The sequence below is a fragment of the Biomphalaria glabrata genome, chromosome 3, assembly GCF_947242115.1.
Source record: "Biomphalaria glabrata chromosome 3, xgBioGlab47.1, whole genome shotgun sequence".
Taxonomy (NCBI): domain Eukaryota; kingdom Metazoa; phylum Mollusca; class Gastropoda; family Planorbidae; genus Biomphalaria; species Biomphalaria glabrata.
In genome coordinates, this window is record NC_074713.1 from 849,939 (window position 1) to 875,702 (window position 25,764).

At 38.5% G+C, this 25,764-nt stretch overlaps 2 protein-coding genes across 4 annotated transcripts in view; one reads left to right on the forward strand and one right to left on the reverse strand.

Moving 5' to 3' along the window:
• Window positions 1–8,337: 8,337 nt before the first annotated feature.
• LOC129925315 (uncharacterized) lies at window positions 8,338–12,199 on the reverse strand. 2 transcript variants are annotated; one of them, XR_008777116.1, is made up of 3 exons: window positions 11,472–12,199; window positions 8,891–11,417; window positions 8,338–8,785 (listed from the first exon to the last, which is right to left on the reverse strand). XR_008777116.1 is itself a non-coding variant. In XM_056024958.1 (2 exons), exons 1-2 carry the CDS (start codon window positions 11,705–11,707, stop codon window positions 10,499–10,501), a joined length of 1,155 nt encoding a protein of 384 aa, XP_055880933.1. In that variant the 5' UTR covers window positions 11,708–12,199; the 3' UTR covers window positions 8,338–10,498. The 2 variants fall into 2 exon arrangements, 1 of the variants encoding a protein (XP_055880933.1); XM_056024958.1 differs by having other exon boundaries at window positions 8,338–11,417.
• A 5,312-nt stretch (window positions 12,200–17,511) lies between these two features.
• Window positions 17,512–25,764, forward strand: part of LOC106052624 (uncharacterized) — a 38,069-nt gene continuing 29,816 nt past the window's right edge. For both annotated transcript variants that reach the window (XM_056024733.1, XM_056024731.1), the window contains exon 1: window positions 17,512–17,683. The gene's annotated coding sequence lies outside the window, so the exon portion shown is untranslated. The remainder of the gene's footprint in view (window positions 17,684–25,764) is intronic.

Here is a 25,764-nt window from a genome sequence, read left to right on the forward strand (position 1 = left end):
CCTGCATGCATCTGAAGAACTGCTTCGTGATTTTAAAAACAAACCATAAATCTTAAAAAAAAAAAAAAGATTTGCCACTATTCGCTAAAACAGTGAGAGATAGAAAAGCTAAAATGTTTTCAAATGTAACATATTTGCAGGTGGAAGATATTCAGCTTTCTTTTGTCTTATCACTTGTTGTGGATGAGTCTTGCGGAATATACACAAGGTGCAAGGTGCCCTTTTTGTCAGGATTATATCTTCCCAAGCTCCAAAAGAATTACTTCTAGGATTACTACCATTCTCATGACAAACTAAAGGGAAAGATAGAGCGAACGCCGTGCAAGAATACCTTGAAGACAATAAGATAGATTTAAATAAAATCATTTCAAAAGCAACTTATGGAGCCAGAAATAGGACAAGGAAAAAAAAGGGACAACAATGATTCTTCGAAGCAAACTAAACCATGGAATTTCACTACATAATACACCAAGTAGCGCTTTGTGCCCAAAACAATTCCAACCAAAATAGTTAAGGTCATAAATTTGGTAATCAAGATTGTTAACAGCATCTTGTCAAAAGCATCCTACCATCGTCAGTTTAAAGACTTTTTAAATGAAATGGAGACCGTTTTTTTTTTCACAATAAAGTGCGATGGCTTTCCAAAGGTTGAAACGTTTCGCTTAGTGCTTGAATGAAATGCATACATTCCTAAATGATAAATGCATAAATCCCCCTGAATTAGAGAACGGGAAATAGTGGCAAAAAGTTTACTTTATGGTGGATATAACAGAGAAGTTCAATAAGCTGAATCTAAAACTACAAGGAAAGGGAAACATAGCCTATGTTTTGGTAGTAGAATTGGTTTGTTTTGAAGAAAAATTTATTCTTTTTACAGAAGATATTCAGAGCGGTAAGTTACTTCATGTTCAATGTCTAAAGCAGTATCGCTATAAAAATCAGTGCAACTTTTGACACGAATTACTTCAGCACAGTTATAAAATAATCAAAGATGAATTTCTTGACAGACTTGAGCAGTTCAAAAGCAACAAAACTATTCTAGCATTCCTGGTACAGCATCTCCACACAAATAGTCACGAAATCTACACAAAGGTGTATGGAATTGATGCTGGATCAAATGCAATTGCTCGATTTAAAAAGTAAAGCTTTGTGGGGTAGAAAATTTACAGAGTTAAAAAGCAGAGTTAAAAAGCAAGTTGGAAGTGTTGGAGGTCCAGAAATGTATGTACGTAACGCAACAAAAGTGGACAGCTTTAAAAGGAATGCCGCGAGTTGATTCTGTGCATGGAATAATCTTCCAGATTTCTATAAAGTGTGGTGAAGAAGTTGGCGTTTGGAATGCTGACAATCTTTGGATCGACATATTCGTGCGAGCAAGCGTTCTCTTGCAGGAATATTATTAAAAGAAAAGTATGAAGCCAAATAATAAATGAAAATTTAGAGTCGTGTTTCAAACTAAAAACAAGTTATGAGCTAAATTGATCCAAACTTTCTAAAACCTTGCAAAGCCATCGCTCCCATTGCATTTATTTGCTCAATTGTTTGTTATTGAAGAATAAATAGATTGTGTGAGTACTATTTATAGTTGGCAGGCGAGAAAAAACTTTTGTGGCTCTTTAAAAACGTTTAAATTTTGTAAATTGTATTTTTTGGCTCTTCCAACTCATAAGGTTGCCGACCCCTGGTCTAGTCCGAATGTTTTGGTGAACATAAACATCAGCTGCCAACTCATTAGCATGTACAAAGAGATAAAATATTCAAGTTGGCAAGGAGAAGTGATGGGCTGGCAGCAGGTGCGCCCTTGAAAACAAGGGAACTAACTTATTACTGTTGTCTTGCTAGCAGTTGCTGAACTTTACCATTTAATGGCATGCTCATGACTGCGCGTGTTTGCCTAACTTCACACGTAATTTTATCTTTTGAGATAGAGACAGGGGCGGACTGGCTATATGGGCATTCGGGCAAATGCCCGGTGGGCCTATACACAAAAGGGCCTCATGAATACCACTCTGGCACGTATTAAACAGTTAAAGGTTTTATAATATTCTGTTCTAAAAGGGGCCATCTGAGCATCGTGTTTAAAGAAATCTTTACCAGGCTCTAAAGCGTAAGAGGGCCTACTAATTTAATCTAATTTAATTTAATAGCCTACATCCATAGACAGTGCTACTAGCAGGCTTCATCCATTTAGGGCAACTAAAGGCATATAATTCTTATAATGATTTAGAGTACACTGTATGCATATGAATATGTGCAGTTATCTATACATTATCAAACTTAACATGATCATTTTGAGAACAAGTAGATCTAGAAATTGAGGGCCGCCAAATGATAGACAACTTATGGGCCGAAGTGTATAGAAATGCCCGGGCAGATTTTGATACACAGTCCGCCCCTGGATAGAGAGATGATGGTATTTTTATCCCTAGGGAAGTATTATTGCAGTGGCGTTGCTAGGGTTGGGGGGTCCAAATTCAATAGATCTAGAAATGGAGGCCCGCCAAATGATAGGCAACGTATGGGCCGAAGTGTATAGAAATGCCCGGGCAGATTTTGATACACAGTCCGCCTCTAGATGAGAGATGATGGTATTTTTATCCCTAGGGAAGTATTATTGCAGTGGCGTTGCTAGGGTTGGGGGGGTCCAAATTTAAAAGTCTCCCCGGCCGCCAATTGAGGGTCACACAAATGAATGTTCTAATTTTTAAAATATTTTTTTTTTACATTAAATATAACGCCAGTGCCATGTAATCTTGCTATTCACGTGGAGTCAGAGGCAGCATTGATCTAGATCAGCGGTTCTCAACCTTTTAAGCTCGGCGACCCCTCTTTTCAATCCCACACTCTGCCGCGACCCCCCCTCCCTCCGCTCAGACACACAGCAATAGAAGAATAGACAAAACTTCATTTTTTTCGATGGTCTCTAGCGACCCTTGGCAAATCGTCAATCGACCACTAAACGGGTCGCGACCCACAGGTTGAGAACCCCTGATCTAGATAATGTTATAGATGACCTTTGACCTTTGCTGCACAGAAAGCACGATATTAATGGAGATTTGTCACTTGTGCATTATCTCGTCCATAAACAACGGTATTATTCATTAAACTAGTCTTAATGATTATGAAAACCAGTGACTTGGCAAGTCTTTCACAAACACGTCTTGATTATACACGAACACGCGTAAGAAGCAGTTTTCTTCGTTGAAGGAACTTCTCTTGGGGTTAACTGGGTTTGTAAATTTTGTAAAAATTGGTGGCTAGTGGATAACTGGGATAATGAGCCCTGCGCAGCTGTTCTCACTAACAGGAGAAGGGACAAAGGCGAGTAACTGGCGCCTTAACCAGTAAGCTTCGGGCAGGAGGGGCTCGTTGGCCATGGCAGGCTACCCATCTAGGAGAAGCAAAACTCTGAATTGAAATCTCTGTTGCCTTGCAGCTATACCCAATCATGGGAAAGGCTTCGGGAGTCAACCCTGAGGAAAAATCAGGAGCTGGCGACCCTAAGGCAGTTTGCAGCATCCAGTGCTACACCCCGGCAGAACCTGCGACGCCGCTGACCCCAAACTGTATCGGCACTCCCGTTCCTTTGGATACATCAGCCGCAGCTGCCTGTAGAGTGGGGAACTGATGTGTGCGCGACATCGTTCCGACTACAGCTTATGTCCAGGCATTCAGCTCAAGGAAATTAGATGATCCATAGTCGCTTGGCGACTGAAGGGGGCCATAGGCGACAGACATTGTCTGACATGATTATTTTACAATTGTAATTACAGTGACAGGCAACGTTTGAAAGTTACGAAAACTTAGTTTGTAAATTTTGTAACAATTTGGTGGTTTAGTTTGTTACCGTACACTGCTGCCTGGTTCTTCCAGGACCCCCTTCCCCTCTCCATCTCATTCTCTGGTCTTGTGGGCTCACTTAAAAGTTTGGTTACACGTGCAACAAGGTGGAAAGAACGGCCCATGGCAGAGGACTATGGGTGTCTATTCATGGCGACCCATAATCTTATAGAGGTGACGGGTTGTAAGTATTTCTTTTGCGCTTCACCTTTTGAAGTTTGAGAACCCTTGTTTTGTACCAGAGTTAAGGCCCCTACTCGAGCTTGTACACAACTCTCGCTACGGATTACATCTTGTGATCTTGACATAATGTTTCCGCTGACCTGATTGGAATGTCCCGGCTGCACCCGCCAGGTGCACGGGGCGCGGGGAGGAAGGGCGCTACCTCCAGGGGGGAAACAAAAAGACAGGTGGCTGTAAAATGAATGCTGGGGATGTAGAGAACTCCCTTAATGGTGTTCTGGCAATAGCGCCCTTTAAGCACAATAAGCACGTGATTAAAAAAAAAAAGTTGTTTTGCAGTGAGTCCCAGGCTGTCATTGTAAAGTGCAGTGAGTTTTAGGCTGTCATTGTAAAGTGCAGTGATTCCCAGGCTGTCAAAGTAAAGTTCAGTTAGTCCCAGGCTGTCATTGTAAAGTGCAGTGAGTCCCAGGCTGTCATTGTAAAGTGCAGTGAGTCCCAGGCTGTCATTGTAAAGTGCAGTGAGTCCCAGGCTGTCAAAGTAAAGTGCAGTGAGTCCCAGGCTGTCAAAGTAAAGTGCAGTGAGTCCCAGGCTGTCAAAGTAAAGTGCAGTGAGTCCCAGGCTGTCAAAGTAAAGTTCAGTGAGTCCCAGGCTGTCAAAGTAAAGTGCAGCGAGTCCCAGGCTGTCATTGTAAAGTGCAGTGAGTCCCAGGCTGTCAAAGTAAAGCTCAGTGAGTCCCAGGCTGTCAAAGTAAAGCTCAGTGAGTCCCAGGCTGTCAAAGTAAAGTGCAGTGAGTCCCAGGCTGTCAAAGTAAAGTTCAGTGAGTCCCAGGCTGTCAAAGTAAAGTGCAGTGAGTCCCAGGCTGTCAAAGTAAAGTGCAGTGAGTTCCAGAATGCCATTGTAAAGTGCACAGCGTCTCAGGCTATCACTGTAAAGTGCAATGAGTTTCATGCGCTTGCAAATGTTTAAAGCGTTTGATGATAACAATGTAAATATAGCTGCCATATTACCAGCGTTGTTCGAGGCATTGACTAAACGAAATATCTCTGGAACAGTCTCATTCAGACTCGACCCCCTCCCCTCTTCCAAAGATGTATTTTAAAAAAAACAAGATTGAATCAGAACGTGCTGACCAAGTTATAGAAATGAATGGGAAGATAAACAGAGCAGTTTGATTTATTTATTTTTTGTCAATAATTTCCTTACAGTGGGGAATTTTCATAAATGGAGTCTTTGGTGTTACTGGTGTATAGATTGTACAAATATTGATTAACTATTTAATTTAAAAAGCGCATTTTAATTTTATTCTACCGGTTTGTTTTGTTTTGTTTTTCTAGAAATGTTGTTAGCCTTACCTGAAAATCACTGCGCAGTTCATCTTATATACTGGACTAGTGATCTGAACATAATTATGAGAACGCAAAAAAAAAAAAATCTCTACGACTAGAATTGAAAACAAGTAATATTACACCAAAGTAGAGGTCACTTGGCCTTAAGGTATCTTCAAAGGCGAGTTTGTTAACTCTTGTCATCAAATATTTCAGCAGCAGTTTGTATAGGTCAGGCCCAGCTTTCAAACACAACATTAGTTCAGCTGCCAGCTTTCGTCTCCCTCCGTTTTTAGCTAAACGCCTGCTAAAAATATTCTGGCAAAATGTGTTGTTCAAAGCATCATTTCATGTGTCGGACATGTGGTCTACCTGTAGGCAGACATTTCCTTCCATTATGAAAGAAAGCAGCGCCATCTATTGTCTCAACTTTGGCATTCTGTAACCAAACTGGCGATTTGAACTCGGGTTTTAAAAAAAAGGATAAGCAAAATAACAGGCAGAAACACCAGGCCAATATTTGGCTTTTTTGTTGTGAAATGAAACACATAGCTTGAGAGATTGAGTTCAGAAGTGGAGCCGTGTTTCTAGGTGGGTTTACAAGGACTTTTCATCACATGGTTTCATATTAACGTAGGGTCTCCATTACAGCGCTCGGCAAGAAGCAAAGGCTCAGGCGGCTGCTGATTTGAATTCGTTTCGTAACTAGAATCAATGCAGCAGGTCGTGTTTATAATGCCATGATAGAAATAAAACTTAAGTCTATATCATCTTATCGCATAAACAAAGCTGATGTTAATTCTGCATAGCACTCTTTCAGCTTATGCTGGGACGTTATGGCCGAGTTTTAAAACGTTTGATTTCCGATTAGAGAAGTCGGGAGTTCGAATTCCTTAAGGATTTTGAATTTAAAATTTATAAGACGTCTTGAGTCAGCTTTAAACTTTAAATGGGTACTTGACGTTTGTTGGAACTTGACTTGGAAGTTGGATGCTGTGCGATACACATGACACTTTCACTAGCTTTTGGCCACAGGAACAAGAATTTTTTAATGACGCTAGGTCTTATGGGAAATTTCTGCTGCAAATCAATGGCGCGGGAAATCGTTTGGTGCTGTGATCCATGTCACGTGATCCGAGTCATAAAGACGTCTGCCATTAACTTCAATGTTCTTCTTCGGCTCATTTCATCTACAGACTTTTTATTGTTTTTGCTCGTTAAAACATCTGCCCTGGCAGCCTGGCTTCAATACAACATTCCCCCCCCCCCTCAATCCCACAATTCTGGTCTATCTTCACTTTGCCATTCCTTGTTAATTAAAGAAAAAAATGTTGTTGCTTTGATGCATTTTTTTTTTAAACGTGTCTTTGTTTCGTTTTTTTCTTTATTCTGTTCAATATTTTTAATCTTTAAAAGTTTTGATGTTCTGAGGCAGACGTGAGATTTTTTGATGAACTTTGGAGATTACGTTCATTAGCACTATAGACGGAGGATTCAGATGAGGAGTGAGTGATTGAGATGTGGAGTGGGGGATTGAGATGAGGGGTGGGGGATTCAGATGAAGACTGTGTGATTCAGATATGGACTGTGTGATTGAGATGAGGCGTGGGGGATTGAGATGAGGAGTGGGTGATTGAGATGTGGAGTGGGGGATTGAGATGAGGGGTGGGGGATTCAGATGAAGACTGTGTGATTGAGATGAGGAGTGGGTGATTGAGATGAGGAGTGGGTGATTGAGATGTGGGTGATTGAGATGAGGAGTGTGTGATTGAGATGAGGAGTGGGTGATTGAGATGAGGAGTGGGGGATTGAGATGAGGAGTGGGGGATTGAGATGAGGAGTGGGTGATTGAGATGAGGAGTGGGTGATTGAGATGAGGAGTGGGTGATTGAGATGAGGAGTGGGTGATTGAGATGAGGAGTGTGTGATTGAGATGTGGGTGATTGAAATGAGGAGTATGTGGTTGAGATGAGGAGTGGGTGATTGAGATGAGGAGTGGGTGATTGAGATGAGGAGTGGGTGATTGAGATGAGGAGTGTGTGATTGAGATGAGGAGTGTGTGATTGAGATGTGGGTGATTGAGATGAGGAGTGGGTGATTGAGATGAGGAGTGGGTGATTGAGATGAGGAGTGGTTGATTGAGATGAGGAGTGGGTGATTCAGATATAGACTGTGTGATTGAGATGAGGAGTGGGTGATTGAGATGAGGAGTGGGTGATTGAGATGAGGAGTGGGTGATTGAGATGAGGAGTGGGTGATTGAGATGAGGAGTGGGTGATTGAGATGAGGAGTGGGTGATTGAGATGAGGAGTGGGTGATTGAGATGAGGAGTGGGTGATTGAGATGAGGAGTGGGTGATTGAGATGAGGAGTGGGTGATTCAGATATAGACTGTGTGATTGAGATGAGGAGTGGATGATTCAGATATAGACTGTGTGATTGAGATGAGGAGTGGGTGATTGAGATGAGGAGTGGGTGATTCAGATATAGACTGTGTGATTGAGATGAGGAGTGGGTGATTGAGATGAGGAGTGGGTGATTCAGATATAGACTGTGTGATTGAGATGAGGAGTGGGTGATTGAGATGAGGAGTGGGTGATTGAGATGAGGAGTGGGTGATTGAGATGAGGAGTGGGTGATTGAGATGAGGAGTGGGTGATTGAGATGAGGAGTGGGTGATTGAGATGAGGAGTGGGTGATTCAGATATAGACTGTGTGATTGAGATGAGGAGTGGGTGATTGAGATGAGGAGTGGGTGATTGAGATGAGGAGTGGGTGATTGAGATGAGGAGTGGGTGATTCAGATATAGACTGTGTGATTGAGATGAGGAGTGGGTGATTGAGATGAGGAGTGGGTGATTGAGATGAGGAGTGGGTGATTCAGATATAGACTGTGTGATTGAGATGAGGAATGGGTGATTGAGATGAGGAGTGGGTGATTGATGTCAGGTTTAGGATTTATTTGCGTTTTCAACTAGCTGTATACTGTTAAGGTCCCGGGGTTCAACCTGACAAGAACATCACTCACACACAGACGTACATACAGTAAACAACTAGGTGAATAGTTTAAATAACACAAAAATAAATGAATTTAATTGTATGAAACATATATGTGTATGTACAATGAGGATGACAAATAGACAGTATATATATTAGATATATATATATATATATATATATATATATATATATATATATATATATATATATATATATATAATAGGTATATATAAAGATATTATACAATAATTAATTTAAGCACCTTTGCTACGGCTATTAACTTGTCACCCTGGCTTTATGGTCCACCAGACTCTGACCGACTGGCGTCACAACACTGCCACCCTCGGTAATAGTAAAGTTTGACAATGACAATGAAAAAAACTGCAATATGTATTTCTGAGACGGCAAGCGACGCCCACAACTCCAACACTGGCACCCTATAAACGAAATAAACACACTACTCTCAACTTCTACACTAAAAATAGAAATAGTGACAACCTCATACAGCATACAATAATAGATATCACAAACGAATAACTCACCCTAAACAGGGGTCCCAAAAATCCAACTGAATAATAAGTCCGAGAAAATGGTACAGACAAATAACGTTTTACGGGCCAACACACCGTCCGTTACAACCAAACTCAGAGGGTGAACTGCCTCATGACAAAGAATGACCCATAGATGTCACCGGACTTTGTGACGTAGCAAAACAATTCAAAACAAAAAAAAATACAAGACACACTCGCCCCGTACACGTACTACCAGTAGAGGAAATAAAAAAAAAACAGAGTTAGGAGAAAGAAATAGACACTTGTCTATACTACGCGACATCCCCCCTCCTCGACGAACTGGAAATTTTGAAAGAAATTCCAGTAATCAAAAATCCTTTCGAAGACAAAACTTTGTAGAAAGAACAAGGAAGAACAAAAAGATCATAAGTGCATCTATGTCACATTTCAAAATGTAATAATGGAAGAAAAAAATGATGGGGAGTCACCAATTAATGAACCAAGGAGACACAATACACGTCAAGATAAGGATCCAATAACAAAGAAAAGTTGGTTACCTTGACTTTAAAGGTGACCCATATCAACTTGGGCCAAGAACCAAGTTATATTACAAAATCATATTTACAAATACAACATTAATATAATATACCAAATTATATTCATGGTAAATAAATACACATTATATTCTTGAAATTAGTAGCATTTGCATAATATAAAACACAAGTTCAAATGTTATAACACATAGAGACATAATATAAATGGCGGATGGAAGTCTATATCAATCTTAAATAAAGATCAGCCAGCAGATTGTTCTCTCCCTTTACGTGGGCAACGTCAAAGGAGTAGTCTTGTAGCATCAATGCCCATCTTGTGATACGTGCAATGGTAAAGTTTGTGCTCCTGAGATACGATAAGGCCTTGTGATCAGTCAGCAGGGGATATCTTTTACCTGCTAAGTACCTGTCCAGTTTCTTTACAGAATATACTATGGCTAATCCTTCCCGTTCAATAATAGAGTACTTCTGCTCCCGAGGCAACAATTTACGGCTTACGTACTTTATGGGATGTAACATGCCTTTGATACACTGACATAGAATGCCAGAAATTCCTTTATCTAAAGCATCTGTCTGAAGAAAAAAAAAGTTAGAGAAGTATCAGGTAAACGAAGAATAGGATACTTACTCAGACAAGTCTGCAGCCTATTCAATGCCAACGCACACTTGCAGTTCCAGTTTACTTCCATAGGTCTAAATATTGGAACGTTTGACCAACAAAGCAAATATATATATAAATATATATATATATATAAAACAGAGAATCAAAGTTATCATATCGTTACCCCCGCGCACTTATACGATGTGGGACAACTACAATAGTTCTACCTCCAAGTTTGGACTTGTCTAAATATTTAACTGCTCTCGCAACATCGGCCAGGTTCCTTAACTTTACATGACCTACGCCCATCGACTTCCCGTTTGCCATTAAAACCTCCACAAATCCCACTAAACCAACATCTCTAAATCTATCTTTTAACTTCTGCCAGTTAACATTGAATGGCAAATTTTGAACAGTTACTGTGTAGCGATCCGGCACTAACTTATACCCACGGCGACCATCCGAATCGCGACGATCCGCTAGTCATCTATGTCTTGACCTTTGATCTTGATCGCTGACAATATCATTAGAGTTCACATCTTCAACATCAATCTCGTTAGACGGGGAAACACCTTTACGGCACTCGGTTGAATTATGCCCCTTTTCACCACAACTGAAACACACAATTACCTTTCTTTTACCCACAGGTTCACAACATGCTGCCGCCACATATACACTCTCTTCCTTACAAATCGGCTCATCTGACCCAGCAACCTTAAAGCCTTCTATAACTTCCAGCATGTTCTCTACTGTTCTGTGCTTGCTCCAAACCAGTTGCCTGTATACACGACTCGATACGCTTTCTAAGATCCTATCTTTGATCAACAGATCTTTTAACTCCTCCACTGTTTTACCGACTTCGGCCATCTTGCACCAATTGTCTAAGGCCGTTTTCAATTCTGTTACATATCTCCTAAAGTCGTTTTGACTTGGTCTCACGAGATGGAATCTTTTGCGGCAGGTTTCCGCGTTGATATCTGCATGGCGAAGAAGTGCAGTCTTGACTTCTTCATAGTTCTCGCTAAGGAACAGACTGTCCCTTAGCATGAAGTTTCTGAGTGCGGTGGTCAGTTTATATGACAACAGCAAGGACCACTCTTTTCTCTCTATTTTGCACCTTGCTGCAACGGCCTCAAAGTGTGTTAGGTAAGCTAGGAGGTCGTCGTCATCTTTCATTCCCTGAAAACTCTTGTCAAGCCTGTCTAAGACATTCTTGTATCGCACATCCCCTGACTGTCCTGCCGCCCCGCCTGCCTCTGGCGCAGACTTTTCTTTAAGCCTAGCCAGTTCCAACTCCTCTTTCCTCTTGATTGACTCCTTGGCATCTCTTTCCTTCCATCTTTCGTGCTCCTCGCGTTTGGCCTTCTCGTCGCGTTCAAATCTCTCTTCTTCCTCTTTCTTCCTAGCCTCTTCTTCTGCCTTCGCCTCTTTCTTCAACTTCTCCTGTCGCTCAAACCTAGCCTCTTCTTCTGCCTTCGCCTCTTTCTTTCTAGCCTCTTCTTCTGCCTTCGCCTCTTTCTTCAACTTCTCCTGCCGCTCAAACCTAGCCTCTTCCTCTGCCTTCGCGACTTCCTTATCTCTATCATATTCAGCTTTCCGTTCCTTCACATATTTCTCTAGCCTTTCCCCTTCGTACCCCATAGCACGGCCATCACTAATAAATTGTGACGTTACCGTTAACCTGGTTTCCATGGTCTAAGTGCCTTACTGTGTTAAGCTAAATCAACTAATACTATTATTATTATTACTATGATATACTATAATATACAGACATAAGATGTAAACTACAACCTATGAGTGTGTCGTATGGCAAAGAAAGAGAAAACCTATCTGAGCAGTATCCAAGGTCGGAGAGAAAACGCCTCACTCCAGGCCGATGCGTAGAAAGGTAGCTGCTACAGGGACTTCCAACACACCAACACAGGAACGATGGCCTCTAACACCGGTATCAACGGTCAATCCCCACACACTTGTCTGTTGTCGGGAGCGAGAAGACACTCGTCACTCGGTCATAAGTGAAGCACAAAATTACATGAAAGAAAAAATTAAATAAATGAATATAAATCACAATCTTGAAATATCAACACCTATAGTCACATGATGATGAGTTCAAAATCATAAATGATGAATTTAGCATTGGTACAATCCTCAATATCAACAATCAACACATAAAGTAATATGGCGGTGAATTCAAGCAAATTAATGATAAATTTAACAATGTTTCAAGCCTCTGCTACTTTGATGTCCAAACAATTATAAGAATTAAACAAACAATTTTTTTTTCTTCAGCAAATTGTACCCAATACATCAAATATAAATACAATAAAGGGGTATTAGGCAATATATTTTTTTTTTATTTTAAAAGATAAGACTAGATAAGACAATCTATGACCTAGTAGTCACAGCCGGACTCTGAGCCCCCATTTGTCAGGTTTAGGATTTATTTGCGTTTTCAACTAGCTGTATACTGTTAAGGTCCCGGGGTTCAACCTGACAAGAATATCACTCACACACAGTCGTACATACAGTAAACAACTAGGTGAATAGTTTAAATAACACAAAAATAAATGAATTTAATTGTATGAAACATATATGTGTATGTACAATGAGGATGACAAATAGACAGTATATATATTAGATATATATATATATATATATATATATATATATATATATATATATATATATATATATATATATATATATATATATATATATATATATATATATATATAATAGGTATATATAAAGATATTATACAATAATTAATTTAAGCACCTTTGCTACGGCTATTAACTTGTCACCCTGGCTTTATGGTCCACCAGACTCTGACCGACTGGCGTCACAACACTGCCACCCTCGGTAATAGTAAAGTTTGACAATGACAATGAAAAAAACTGCAATATGTATTTCTGAGACGGCAAGCGACGCCCACAACTCCAACACTGGCACCCTATAAACGAAATAAACACACTACTCTCAACTTCTACACTAAAAATAGAAATAGTGACAACCTCATACAGCATACAATAATAGATATCACAAACGAATAACTCACCCTAAACAGGGGTCCCAAAAATCCAACTGAATAATAAGTCCGAGAAAATGGTACAGACAAATAACGTTTTACGGGCCAACACACCGTCCGTTACAACCAAACTCAGAGGGTGAACTGCCTCATGACAAAGAATGACCCATAGATGTCACCGGACTTTGTGACGTAGCAAAACAATTCAAAACAAAAAAAAAATACAAGACACACTCGCCCCGTACACGTACTACCAGTAGAGGAAATAAAAAAAAACAGAGTTAGGAGAAAGAAATAGACACTTGTCTATACTACGCGACAATTGAGATGAGGAGTGGGTGATTCAGATATAGACTGTGTGATTGAGATGAGGAGTGTGTGATTGAGATGAAGACTGGGTGATACAGATATGGACTGTGTGATTGAGATGTGGGTGATTGAGACTTTAGAAGGGGAGTGAATGTATTTGTATTGTGTTGTTTTTTTAGCACATCAGCACACTTTAGGGCCATGTCGTGCCCAGAGGGAAAGTGAACGAAAGCTAAAAGATGTGAGGTTGAAAGAAGTATAAAGTGCTGGTAGGAAATGAAGGATTAAAAAGGAGATCAGGAAAGTACATTTAATTATTTAAAAACCTGGAGCACACATTAAACGAAGACGAAACACATTTGTGCAGCTTCAAAAAGAACCGGTTCAATCTGTTCTCTAATTGCAAAACATGCATCGGATCACCTTAAGGTCAAGGTCCAAATCTCGTCTGAAGATCATTCATAGATCTACGAGGCAGGTTTAAAATTTATAAAACAAACCAGTGCAGTATGTTGCCTCAATGGGAGGATCCAAGCGAAATCTATTAAACTTATATTAGAATTTATTAAGAATTTAGACATGAAAATGTAATGTAAGAAATCAGGAGAACGACTCGTTAGGTGTTCTTTGAAATATTTTTGTTAGAAAAACTGTTCTCAGTTTCATGTTAACATCTTAGTGTGAACCAAGCAGACGACAATGTGTAAACCCACAATACCTCTCTTTGAGGCTAGACGGAACTCTTAGACTGGAGAGCGGAGCCGGAGGGGGGATTCTGGGGTAGAGTACAACAAGGGCAGTGTCTGAGTCTCACCTTTCCTTGATAGACTTGTCACCCTTTTCAAATAAATTCTCTCCCTTGTTCTCCGTGCCCAGCACAATTGGTGCCATTTGTTTGGTGCCGGCCTGCGTGGCTAGACAAGATAAGATAACTCGTCTGATTTACACTTACGGTCCTGTGTGTGTGTACGTACATCTGTGTGTGTGTGTGTTGGGGGTACTGGGCAGAGTCTCAGTTAAGAAAGGAGGGATGAATTGTATGTACATAGAAAACTAAAGTACACTTAAAAAAAACAAAGGTTAATCTTCTTTTAATATATATTATAAAGCAGAAAGTAAGACGTATGTGTAAGTGTACGTATATATGTATGTATGTATGTCCAGCTTAGAAATCAAAACCGTTTGATCAATCTTCATAAAACTTGGCATAAATGTTCCTAAGATCATGGGGGAGACCGTTGTGCATGTTTAATGTCCCTACCACTACCGGAGGGCCCTAAAAATAGACAAAAAGAACCTAATTGTATCTCAATTAAAAAACGAATTTTTTTAACAAATCGGGTAAACCCGTTTTCGCAGTACTTTATATTTGAGATAAATATATCGGCTGAACGGGTAAACCCATTTTTACACTTCACTTTCATTTTCTTGGCGAAATAAAAAAAAAATGGGAAGGGAACATTCTCCATGTCAAACCAGTAGTTTAGTAATACCAAAACTAAGACCAGCAGGCCGCGGGACATATCCGACTAGTTATCTTATAAAATACAGACGTTACTTCAAAAAAAATAAGATGACTACGTCCTACGCGTGTTCCTATGTCAATCTAGTCATGCATGTTTATCAATGACTTTAACTCTGCAAAGTCATTGGTTTTCCTGGCTGACTCAGGCAACCAATGTCATGCTTCTAATAGCACTAGGAAAGAAGGAGCATTATGGTATTATATTCCCTCCTCACAAACTCAATACTGAAATTGTTCAATATATATTAACAAGCAGTGAAAGAAGCAAAAGACACAAAAATACTCTTTTAAAAACAAAGCTTATTTAAGAGAAAGAACCGCTAATTACTGCCGTTAATTTTAAGATGGCGGAATTTAGCTGCGTTTCTGCTATTAATTATTATTTAATTGTTAAATTTTTTTTGATTCCAATACTGTCTTTGATTATGAATAATTATGAGAATTTTCAACTTACAATGGGAAGTGGGAATAAAAACGTAATAAGGGGGGATAAATCCATATATACGTCCACATCTCTCATTAAGTAGCACTTATTCCCCCTTTATTTAAATATCAAACCAAATAATAAAATATTAATAAGTAATTAACTAATTGATTGTTTTAATTGATTCAGGTTTTGTTACGTAACAACCATAGACATAAATAAATATAGACTGGTCGATAAAAGAGTTTTATGAAACGAAAATTTGTGACTTGCAATTTTGTGTAGGCCTACTTTATTATACAGCAATTATGAGCAGTATGGTTTTGTTTAATCTCTAGGAATGAAGATCATGCAACTTTTCAGAATTCGGAAATCCGACAACAATAGATATACATGTTTTTCAAGTCACATGAAGTTACTTCCTTCGGCCAGTCTATATTTATGTACGTCTAAGGGTACAACGAATAATTGTACGAAGTTTCAACTTGATCCGAGAATGTGAAATTGGAGAAATTGGAGAAACTCATGCTCAAACTTTTTACCAGACAGACAAAGTTGATAATAAGCTTTGTAAAAAAGAATAGACCCGCCTCTCTCTTGATATCCTGCTAAGAACATCTGCTGGCCCGGAAAAGTGGAACTGTCACAGCATCCATACGACGAAAGTCAAGGGTATAAGATGAGGATATAACAAGGTTACAAAGACAGTTTGTGTGGAAACACAAACTCAAAATCGGCCCCCGAAGTGGTCCACCCAGGAAGGTAAAAAGGTTGGTGTCAATATTATCAGAATGAAATTCTGTCAAAGACAAATGACAGAAAATAATGGAGAAAAAAGGTTAACAGATCTCGTGTGGGGCCCCAGCGGTCCTGCAGACCAAAGGATAGGTGAAAGTGAATGTAAAGTTAGAACCTGGCCTGACTGATGTCTTATAATGAATATCTAATCTAATTGTTTTGTAAAGGGCCAATCTCTTATTCATCAAAATAAAACATTTCCGTAAAAAAATTAATTTTAAAAAAATTTCTTTTGTCACGTGGTCGGAAGTAGCTCTGCAGTTCACGCGATAATATGAAAAACTACTTATTAATTGTTGTTTAATATTATGTCTGAATTATATGCATACTAAATGGATTTTTTCCTCTTTAAAAATAATAAACATTTTTTGTGTAAAATATAGTACTTAGTATAATAGAACTTACATAATTTAACAATAAAATATAAAAAAAAACAATTCTGACAAAAAATCTACAATCGTTAGCATAAACGTGTTATAAATATGGTAAATGGTCGTCTCCCCTATCAAAGAGCCTCAAGTGTTTGTTACTATTAATAGTGAATAGTTGTAAAAGTGGTGTATTTTATGAAAAAACTGCTTGCATAAATGATTAAAAAAAAATTAGATTTTTCGCTTTCAGAAAAGAAAAAAAAGCTTATATCAACTCACTCTGTCTGTCTTTCTGATCAAAAGATTGAACACGTTAATGTCGTTCTTTCTCCGACACCCAATCTCACAATTATTTTCTTTTACCTGCCAACACAAGAATCAATTTAAAAAAATATTAATTAGTTAATTAAATATTGGTACTGGATTATTTTGTTTGGTATCTCGAACAACTGAAAGAAATTGTACTTGACGGAAGTGTCGGTCTTAGGTCCTCGTCTAAGTCTTTAGTGAACACAAAGCTGAAAAAACAAATCGAAGAGGCTATAGAAACAATAGATAAACTCTACAATCTTCGATGTTCATAAGCTTCCCACTAGCAGAGTGGTTAGCGTGTTGGCTCGAGAATCAGGAGCGGGTTGCGACATGAGTTCGAATGCAGGTTCTCCCCCCATTTTTCTTTAAATTTTTATAAATACTTTTTTTTATTGTTAGCCTAGAAAGCCCTAGATCTATTACATACATTAATTACATGACTGATCCAAACTCATATCCTTAATATAAGCATGGTCGTATTTTTTAAAGTATTTTTTTATATTTTCTTGTTTACTTTTTGTTTGATGTACTTGTAAGTAAAAAAAATTTTTTAAATTAATTTTGATTTTTTACTGTGCCACCTGGCACCTACTCAATCGCTTTTGAAAATGTTTTATCTCGGTAAAAGACGTACGCCTGCTCACGTTGGCCAGGTTTTTATCTTATCACCCCATAGAGTAGGCTACAACCGCACGCGCCTAGTCATGTGATTTAGTTGGACGCCTGCCGAAGCTCGCGTAAAGGGAATTCCCTTTGATTACTTTGACTGTATATCTTGAAATGTAAGAGGCACTTTTTTTTTTTTCTTGGGAGGTACAACATCTTATTTAGAGGATTTCACGTGCGCTTTGTCTTGCTACAGTTTTCTTATATTCGTTTTAGCCGGGAAATGTTTTGATCTGTAAGTAAGCAACCATTTATTTGTCTTTACTGTTTCTTAAAATGTTTGGGAAAAATGTCTTTCATGGACTATTTTGTTACGCGCTTACTTTCTCTTGGAATGATAATGTATTGGGCAGGAACAGAGTTTCTACTTCTATGTGATTTTTATTACGCAGTTCTTTTTGTTAAAATTGAAAATACACTGTTATGATACTGTTATGATCAGGGCCGGTCTTAGGCCACTGCAACCTATGCGGCCGCAGTGGGCCCCGCGCTTTCATAGGAACCGCGCGATGCGAATTCTATGTGGAAATTATTATATTAAACCATTTTAACTTCATATTAAAGGGTTCTTGGAAATCTCCTGAAATTATCAAATATAAAAAAAAAGTCATGAAAATCTCCTGAAATTATTAAAAATCTTCTGAAAACTGATGCAAATCTCCTTAAAACAGACAAAATTGTCATTTCGGGGTGTCATTCAATATGGAAAACGCCAATCCTACTAGCGATTAAAAAAAAACGGCATTGTCAGCTTTTCATTTAATAAAAATGTAATAATAAGCGAATTTTAACCAAAACAAGAAGTTCAAATACTTAATTTACTTTAATAGTCACTGGCATACAAATATAGACTTATATCTATTTCGACCTCGTAGGAAAAAAAAAGCGATATTTTGCTAGTCGATAGTAAATCTAAAAGGCAGATCTGAATGTTTATCGGCTTTTTGTTGGAAAACTACTATCTACTGTAGATGGCTCGCAAAGTTAATTTTTGACAGTGATTTTGTACTTAGTAAACTATAAATAAAATGCAAAGACGAATTTATTTTCTAATACAAAGTCTTAATTTTCACTTATTTATTCTTATCACAACCCAAATTAGGCCCCGCAAAATCCGTTTCGCATAGGGCCCCGCAACCTGTAGGACCGGCCCTGGTTATGATACATATATGATAGTAATCTGCGTAGTAATCTTGGGACCAAAAGAGTGGGTATAATTAGACAGGAACTACGACATCGCTAGAGACGCTAAAAGGAGGGAGAATAGAGACGCTTAGGATACAAGACTCATTTGACTTGAGTAACACCTTTAAGTAAAATCACTAAATTTAGAAAGCCTTCAGGAGAGAAGACTTAAAAGTAAAGTAGCAATTATACATAAAACACTTGACCATAATCTTCAAATACTAAAACAAAATCTAATAAAATACTCAGAAAGACACAAAGATAAAGGCACATTCCTCATTCCATATGCTAGGACAAATTTGTACAAGTACTTCTTCTTCCCTAGCGCTATTAGAGCATGAAATGGGTTGCCTGAGCTAGCCAGGAAAACCATTGACTTGGCAGAATTTAAGTCATTGGTGCGGACATTGCTAGGCAAAATCTTTATCATTCCTTTTTTTTTTAAACAAAGCTTAAATCAACTCACTCTGTCTGTCTGTCTGTCTGGTAAAAAGTGTGTACACGTTATTTCTTCCACACCCATTCTCGGATCAAGTTGAAACTTCGCACATTTATTCATTGGCATAGACAAGACATGAATCAATAATTTTTCAAAGTAACCAATTAGTCAATTAATTACTGTTAAATTATTTATTTTGTTTGAGACTAACAAGGGAAAAAGATATGGCTAAATTTGTTGGGTTTAGTCCCCTTAAATAAATGTTACCGCTATTTCTCCCTCACGCATTCTTCAATCAAATTGATGCTTAAAACAATTATTTACTGTACCTGACATAACATTATTCATTAAACAAAAATACTCAATTAGTCGATTAATTATTAGTAATTAATTAGTCTGTTTGATAGCGAATAAGGGAAATAACTTGAACATTATTGGTACATATAGTTTCAAGGACGGAGTTTTCCCCATTAGATAAGCTTTGTTTTTTTCTAAAGGATCTTTTAAATTTTGCAAGTTTTTTTTTAATAGAAACTAAATTTTTTATTTCCTTTGATTCTCCTCTATTCCATTTTTTTTCGTCAAAAGTTCTTTTATGATTTCAAGTTAGATAAAATATTTTTTTCCTCGTTTTTTTTTTATAACAAGGGGAGGTAAAAAAAAAAGAAGTACATAAAAACGTCTACGTAACAGAGTTACCTTTCTTTACCCGAAGACGCTAAGGGGGAGAGAAGCTGACTGTTTTGTTTGTCCCTTGCAGAAAGGCTGCAAACTATGTACCGACATTCTAGCAGAAAGGAAAACGTGTAGGTAAAGATGAGCACATGTTCCGCTCACTGGGACAGGAAGGGAGGGGTGACATAATGAGGCGGATTGTAGCCGGAGTGAGTTGTCTGATGCAATCTTCTGCTAAATAAACCCAGCTTTGTTTTTTTTGGTAAGCAGTTTACTTTGTACATTGCAGCATAACATGTCACGTTGACTTGCCAATGTTGGGTTTACTCCAAATAGCGTACATCAGGTCTTTCAATCCCTATCTCCTTCTTCCTTAGTTTTTATTGCTTGTTAAATGTTTTGTAAAATGTTTGACATGTTTCGGATGTTCCTTCAGAGTTGAAGATAGTTTACTTCCTAGTCCAAAACTCCCGCAGGACGACGGGGGATGGGAGCGGGCAGGGTTTGAACCCTCGACCGTCGATAAATCCGAACGCCAGTCCAGCGCGCAAACCGCACGACCAGGCAGCCATCCTTGCTTAATGTTTTAAATCATGTATTACAAAAGCAATAGAGGGCGAGGCAGCCAGCTTGTAGATGCTGAGAATGGAAACTCGTTGGAAAAACAAAAATCTTCGAAGATCGCTCCTTTAGTCCTGATAATTACGTCCTAGCTTTCAAACATTCTAAAGCAGGGGTTCTCAACCTGTGGGTCGCAACCCCCTTGGGGGGTTGATTGACGAATTGTCAGGGGTCGCCTAAGACCATCGAAAATATGGATTGTATTTAGTGTATTCTTCTATTGCTGTGTATGTTATGGGGGGAGGGGGTCGCGGCAGAGTGGGGCATAGTAAAAAGGGGTCGCCAAGCTTAAAAGGTTGAGAACCGCTATTTTACAGGCAGGGCTTGAAACACTGTAAAATTAATAGTGAAGTTCCCTTTTGTGGTCTATAGACTATAGGGCATCCATTTATGAGGCCTGCGGTTAATGAGGGTGTCATGTGGCCAGCACAACGACCAACCGCCTTTACTTTTCCCCAGTTAATGTTAGGTACCCATTAAAGCTGGGTGGACTCAGAGGCGCCCAAGGATCTCGAAATTAAAAATCCCAGTCTTCACCAGGATTCGAAACCGGGACCCCCGGTTCGGAAGTCATGCATGTTAACCAATGACTAAAATTCTGCTGGTTTTCCTGGCTGGCTCAGGCAACCCATTTTATGCTCTAATAACACTAGGGAAAGAAGGAGCATTATTGCTACTTAGTGTAGTGTTAGTGTCACACTTCAGTGCGTAGACCCGAGAGAACGAGCAGTCTAGTCACAAGTGTGTATATAGTGTCACGCGTCACGTGGTTAAAGTATGCAGATTTTGTTAGACTCAATTTACATGAACTAGATATACGTCAAACAAAGGAATGATGGGAAACTAATAGTGAAATCTACGTCTGCAACTATTCAGAAAGTTTGATGTACGCTACTTTTTAACTTCACCTTTACCGTTTACCTAACCCTTAGTCTGTTGGACCGTTGGAGCACCATCCAAGATTCGTCGACCGTCTTTCTCCATTGCTCTCTGTCTTTGGCTCGCAAAGACCTTTCTTTAGGGAACAGTACCAGAAAAAAAAAGAAGAGGCAGACAGAGAAAGCGATGGGAAGACAAGATCAAAGAATGGAGACTCTAGTCAAGGCAAAAAAAAACAGGGAAATGGAGACAGACGACAGATCACGTGTGGTGCCCCAATGCTCAACAGACGAAAGGGTAGATGAAAGTAAATGTGTAATCAATTTCAAATCACTTAAACACTATAAAAATATAAATCTTAAATGGAACTGGGTCAAAATGTTTTATTTGTATCATCCACTAAATAAAGTTTATCTTGGCGTAAAGTTGTGTAACTGTTACTTGATGGAATCTTTTTTAAGCTGAAACTTCTGCAGACGTTAAATCTTTGTCTTACAGACGCCATTAATGCCCAGAGAGAAATGCAGGGGGAAAAAAATATTGATCAGCAGACGATCTTTTTCTGCCGATGCGCCTTTTCGATAAAATGTTGCATTTAGATGAGGGCAGATATTGACCTTGGAATTTAAAAATAAATTTATTTTGGCTCGTTTTTTTTTCCTTGGGTGAATCAGACGATGACGTCATTGGTGAACAAACAGTCTGCCAAAATATAAATGAAGGAAGTGTCGACTCCAATGCTTGATGAAATAAAACAAACAAAAGTTGTAGTATTTAAAAAGTCTGGCCATAGCCTGCTAGAGGTATGCCAGTTTGTGCTGCAAATGTAAGGGACATATTGTGTAAGGGGTATGATCCTGTAAGTTTAAATATTATAGTAAGAGACATACTGAAGTAAGAGACATCTTGAAATAAGAGACATTTGAAAGTAAGAGACATATTCATGTAAGCAAGTGATGCCCAAAATACGGCCCGCGGGCCGGATCCGACCCGCGACATGGTTCCATACGGCCCGCTGAAACGTCGTCACAAAGAGTAAAAAATGCTCCTCCCTTTTTTCCAAAATAAATAGAACAGACCTGTTGAGTAATAGACCTATTTAGTAATAGATCTATTGAGTAATAGACCTGTTGGGTAATAGACCTATTGAGTAATAGACCTATTGAGTAATAGACCTGTTGAGTAATAGACCTGTTGAGTAATAGACCTATTCATGGCATGCAACATGATTACGCTTTAGTTTTTTATAGTGCATGCGTTGTGCTTGAGTGTCAATCCCTTAGTAGATAAGGATATTTTGATGACTTTCTAATTCTTACTGAGCCACAAACATTTGCTAAAAGTTACAAACTCGAATGGCAATCTGTAGCAATGTATTCACTATCTAGTTTCTACCTCACAATTTACACCGACAGGCATTCCTGACCTCACGTAACCCCGTTAGGCTGACCCCTGACCTCCGTGTCGAAGGCGCCGACTGACCCATTCAATCACTGGACAGGTACAGAACAGGGGCGTAACTTAAGGGTGACACTCATGCTCCACGATACACACACGCACACCAAAATCCTTTCACAACACATATATTTCCTGAAGCGGCTCTGCTAGGCGTTCTTCAGTAGTTGAATTTTATTACAAAACCTATATAGTATATAAATGTTTCTAAATGCAAAAGACAAAACAATACACTGAACATTTGTTTCTAAATGACCACTGAAAGCAGACCAGCTGGAGTTACAATCCATAACCTTTTTTTTTGCTACCTAAAACCCAGATTTTTATTTCACTATCATTTTATTTTTCTGTAAAACACGATAACTAGATCTAAACTTCTTTAATTTTTTAAAATAATCTTCTTATAATCTTGCAAGTAAGCTAATGTGTTATTATTGCTAGGAACTACGTTTTTGATTGCGATTGTCTTATCAATGCGCCATCTCTCACAAATCCGTCCGCCACGCGATCTCTGAATTGCAAGAGACGAGATCTCTCGAGACCTCTAGCGATCGAATGGAAAGTTAATTAAATTGAAGCCGGCGACTTCCTCTTTTCTTTACCGACAAATGTGGAACAAATTGCGCAGAAGGCGCGCACAATACAGACAAATTGAACATGGAGAATTCAAACTTTGAATGCAGTCGTTTCAATACTAGAAATATTTTAACTTATGAGAAATGCATGTAACTTAGCATTGGGTTTCCTGACCACTGACATTCAAGATTTCTATAATTAAAGTAGGTAATCCCCTCGGTGAGACGTACTTATTGCAATTGCATCATTCTTTTGCGTTACAACAAAGCTTATATCAGCTCACTCTGTTCGTCTGTCTGTCTGGGTGGAATCTTATCTTATCTTGTATCCCCTAAAACTGATCTTTATAACGAAACGTTAGACATAGGTTCATTACTATAACTATATTGTAGACATGGGCGTTTGCTCATGGGCTGACTATAAGTCTATAATACCATAACGCAGGCTATTATGACTACATCCTAGACATGGGCGGAGAATTGTGGGTGGGTCACAGTAACGCGTTTATCGACTTTGCCAAACTTCTGGGAGACTTGAGTTAGCCAGAAACTCGAGGCACTTGAAATGAAACCGGAAGCGTGAGTAGAAGTGGTCAGTGGTGGGGGAGGTGATTTAGGTCTTGATTTAAACATGAAGAACTGGAGAACTATTTTTAATGGAGTTCTACATGGGCTCTCTCTCTCTCTCTCTCTCTTTTTTGCTTTTTTTTTCTCCCTCACTCACTCTTTCCTCCATCCTCCTTCCTTCCCTCCCTGTGTTTCTCTTTTTTTTTTTTAATCTTAAATGTCTCTTTTGTTTAATTCTTTTATTTTTCAAAGATTTAACTTATTTGTTGATTTAAATAAAGATACAAGGACATCTATCGTGCAGTCGTATGGTGGGAAAACGAGATCATTATATTTATAATTTGATTATTCTAAGTTGTGGTAAATGATGACATGCATAATCTAAGTCCCACATATAAGAAGTCTATACCAAAGAATCGGACGTATAGCAAAAGGAATGCTTGTCTTGTAGACCAAGTTACTCACAACAATAAAACAGGACTCAAGAACGGTAACTCTTCCTTTCACTTGTTAGCACAGCCCCCCGTTGATTGTTTTATTGCTTGCGTTACTGCCCTTGAGAACTTCTCCCCACTAGAGGGCATTAAAACATCGCCTGTTATTGCAGATGTGAATGTAGTTGATAGTGAACATCACAAAGTTATGAAAACTATTCCGTCAACACTGAGCCCAGATTTATTGTTGTAGGAATGTATTGAATGAGTCAGTTTGTTCCACGATTAATAATTATTAACAGCATTATACGGTCATTTTGTTTATTCAATCATAAAAAAATCATTTATCTTATAAGAAATTATTCACGAAATTATTCACCACATTAAAATCAATTTGGGGGGTACATTCAAAAGTTGAATTAAAAAGGTGCATGCATGGCGCCATTACAGGCAGAATGCATTTACAGACTACTTCCTGTGTTTTTAATGTGGAAATCAAGTAAGTAAATCAATCGTCCATAGTTGATCAACAACTTGTAATCAATGTTTACGTGTGGGGGCGTGGTGATACGATCAAAACACGGTCAGTGTTTTTTGTTGATTTTTTTTGCTACGTTTACTTTCCTGTCGTAAGGTTGCTGTGACGGTTCGTGTAACCAATTCTCTCCAATTTTCCTGGTCATACAAAAAAAAAATGTATTCTCGAGAATCGGTCAGCAGATGTTCTTAGAGAGTGGACGGTCCATTCTTGTACATTGTCCAGCCAACTTTTCTTTGGACGACCCCTTCTTCTTGTTCCCTCTACTGTAACTTGAAGGATGACTTTTTAAAATATAATTGTTCGACAAGGGTCTAGTCGTGCGGTATGCGCGCTGGACTGTCGACTGCCATCCCCCGTCGTCCTGGTTTGGACTAGGAAGTAGATTATCTTCCACACTGAAGGAACATTCGAAACATGTCAAACATTTTACAGACATTTTTTTTAGATAAAATGATAAGATTTTGAAAAATTGTCTTATAAACTAAATTAAACATTAGTGTACTTTGTGTAAAAAATCTGGTCATTAAAAATAGTTAAGATGGGCGGGGTTTAGGTCATTGCTTGATATTTGATATAGTCTTATTTATTTATCTATTTAGATGGTTATAGTTTGAATTGCTATAACAACCAAACCAGTGTTATCGCCGCGTCTCAAATTTAGTAGAGTTTGCAAGCTGATAGAAGGAATTGTAAAAAAACAAATTGGATTGATTTGGGAGTTATTGTTGCCTCAAAGAGAATAATCTAATTTTTACAAAGCCTATATCAACTTACTCTGTCTGTCTGTCTATCTGTCTGGTAAAAAAGGTGTACACGTTATTTTTTCCACACCCATTCTCGGTTCAAATTAAAACTTCGCACACTTATTCATTGACATAGACAAGACATGAATCTTTTTTTTTTAAGTTACCAATTAGACAATGAATTACTGGTTATTAATTATTT

What these genes read in the sequence shown, in the direction of transcription:
- LOC129925315 (XM_056024958.1), bottom strand. Translation starts at nt 11,707, where the DNA reads ATGGAAACCAGGTTAACGGTAACGTCACAATTTATTAGTGATGGCCGT. An exon ending in AAGGCAGAAGAAGAGGCTAG is followed by an intron (nt 11,418 to 11,471) that starts GTTTGAGCGACA and finishes AGAAGAGGCTAG; the next exon opens with GAAGAAAGAGGAAGAAGAGA.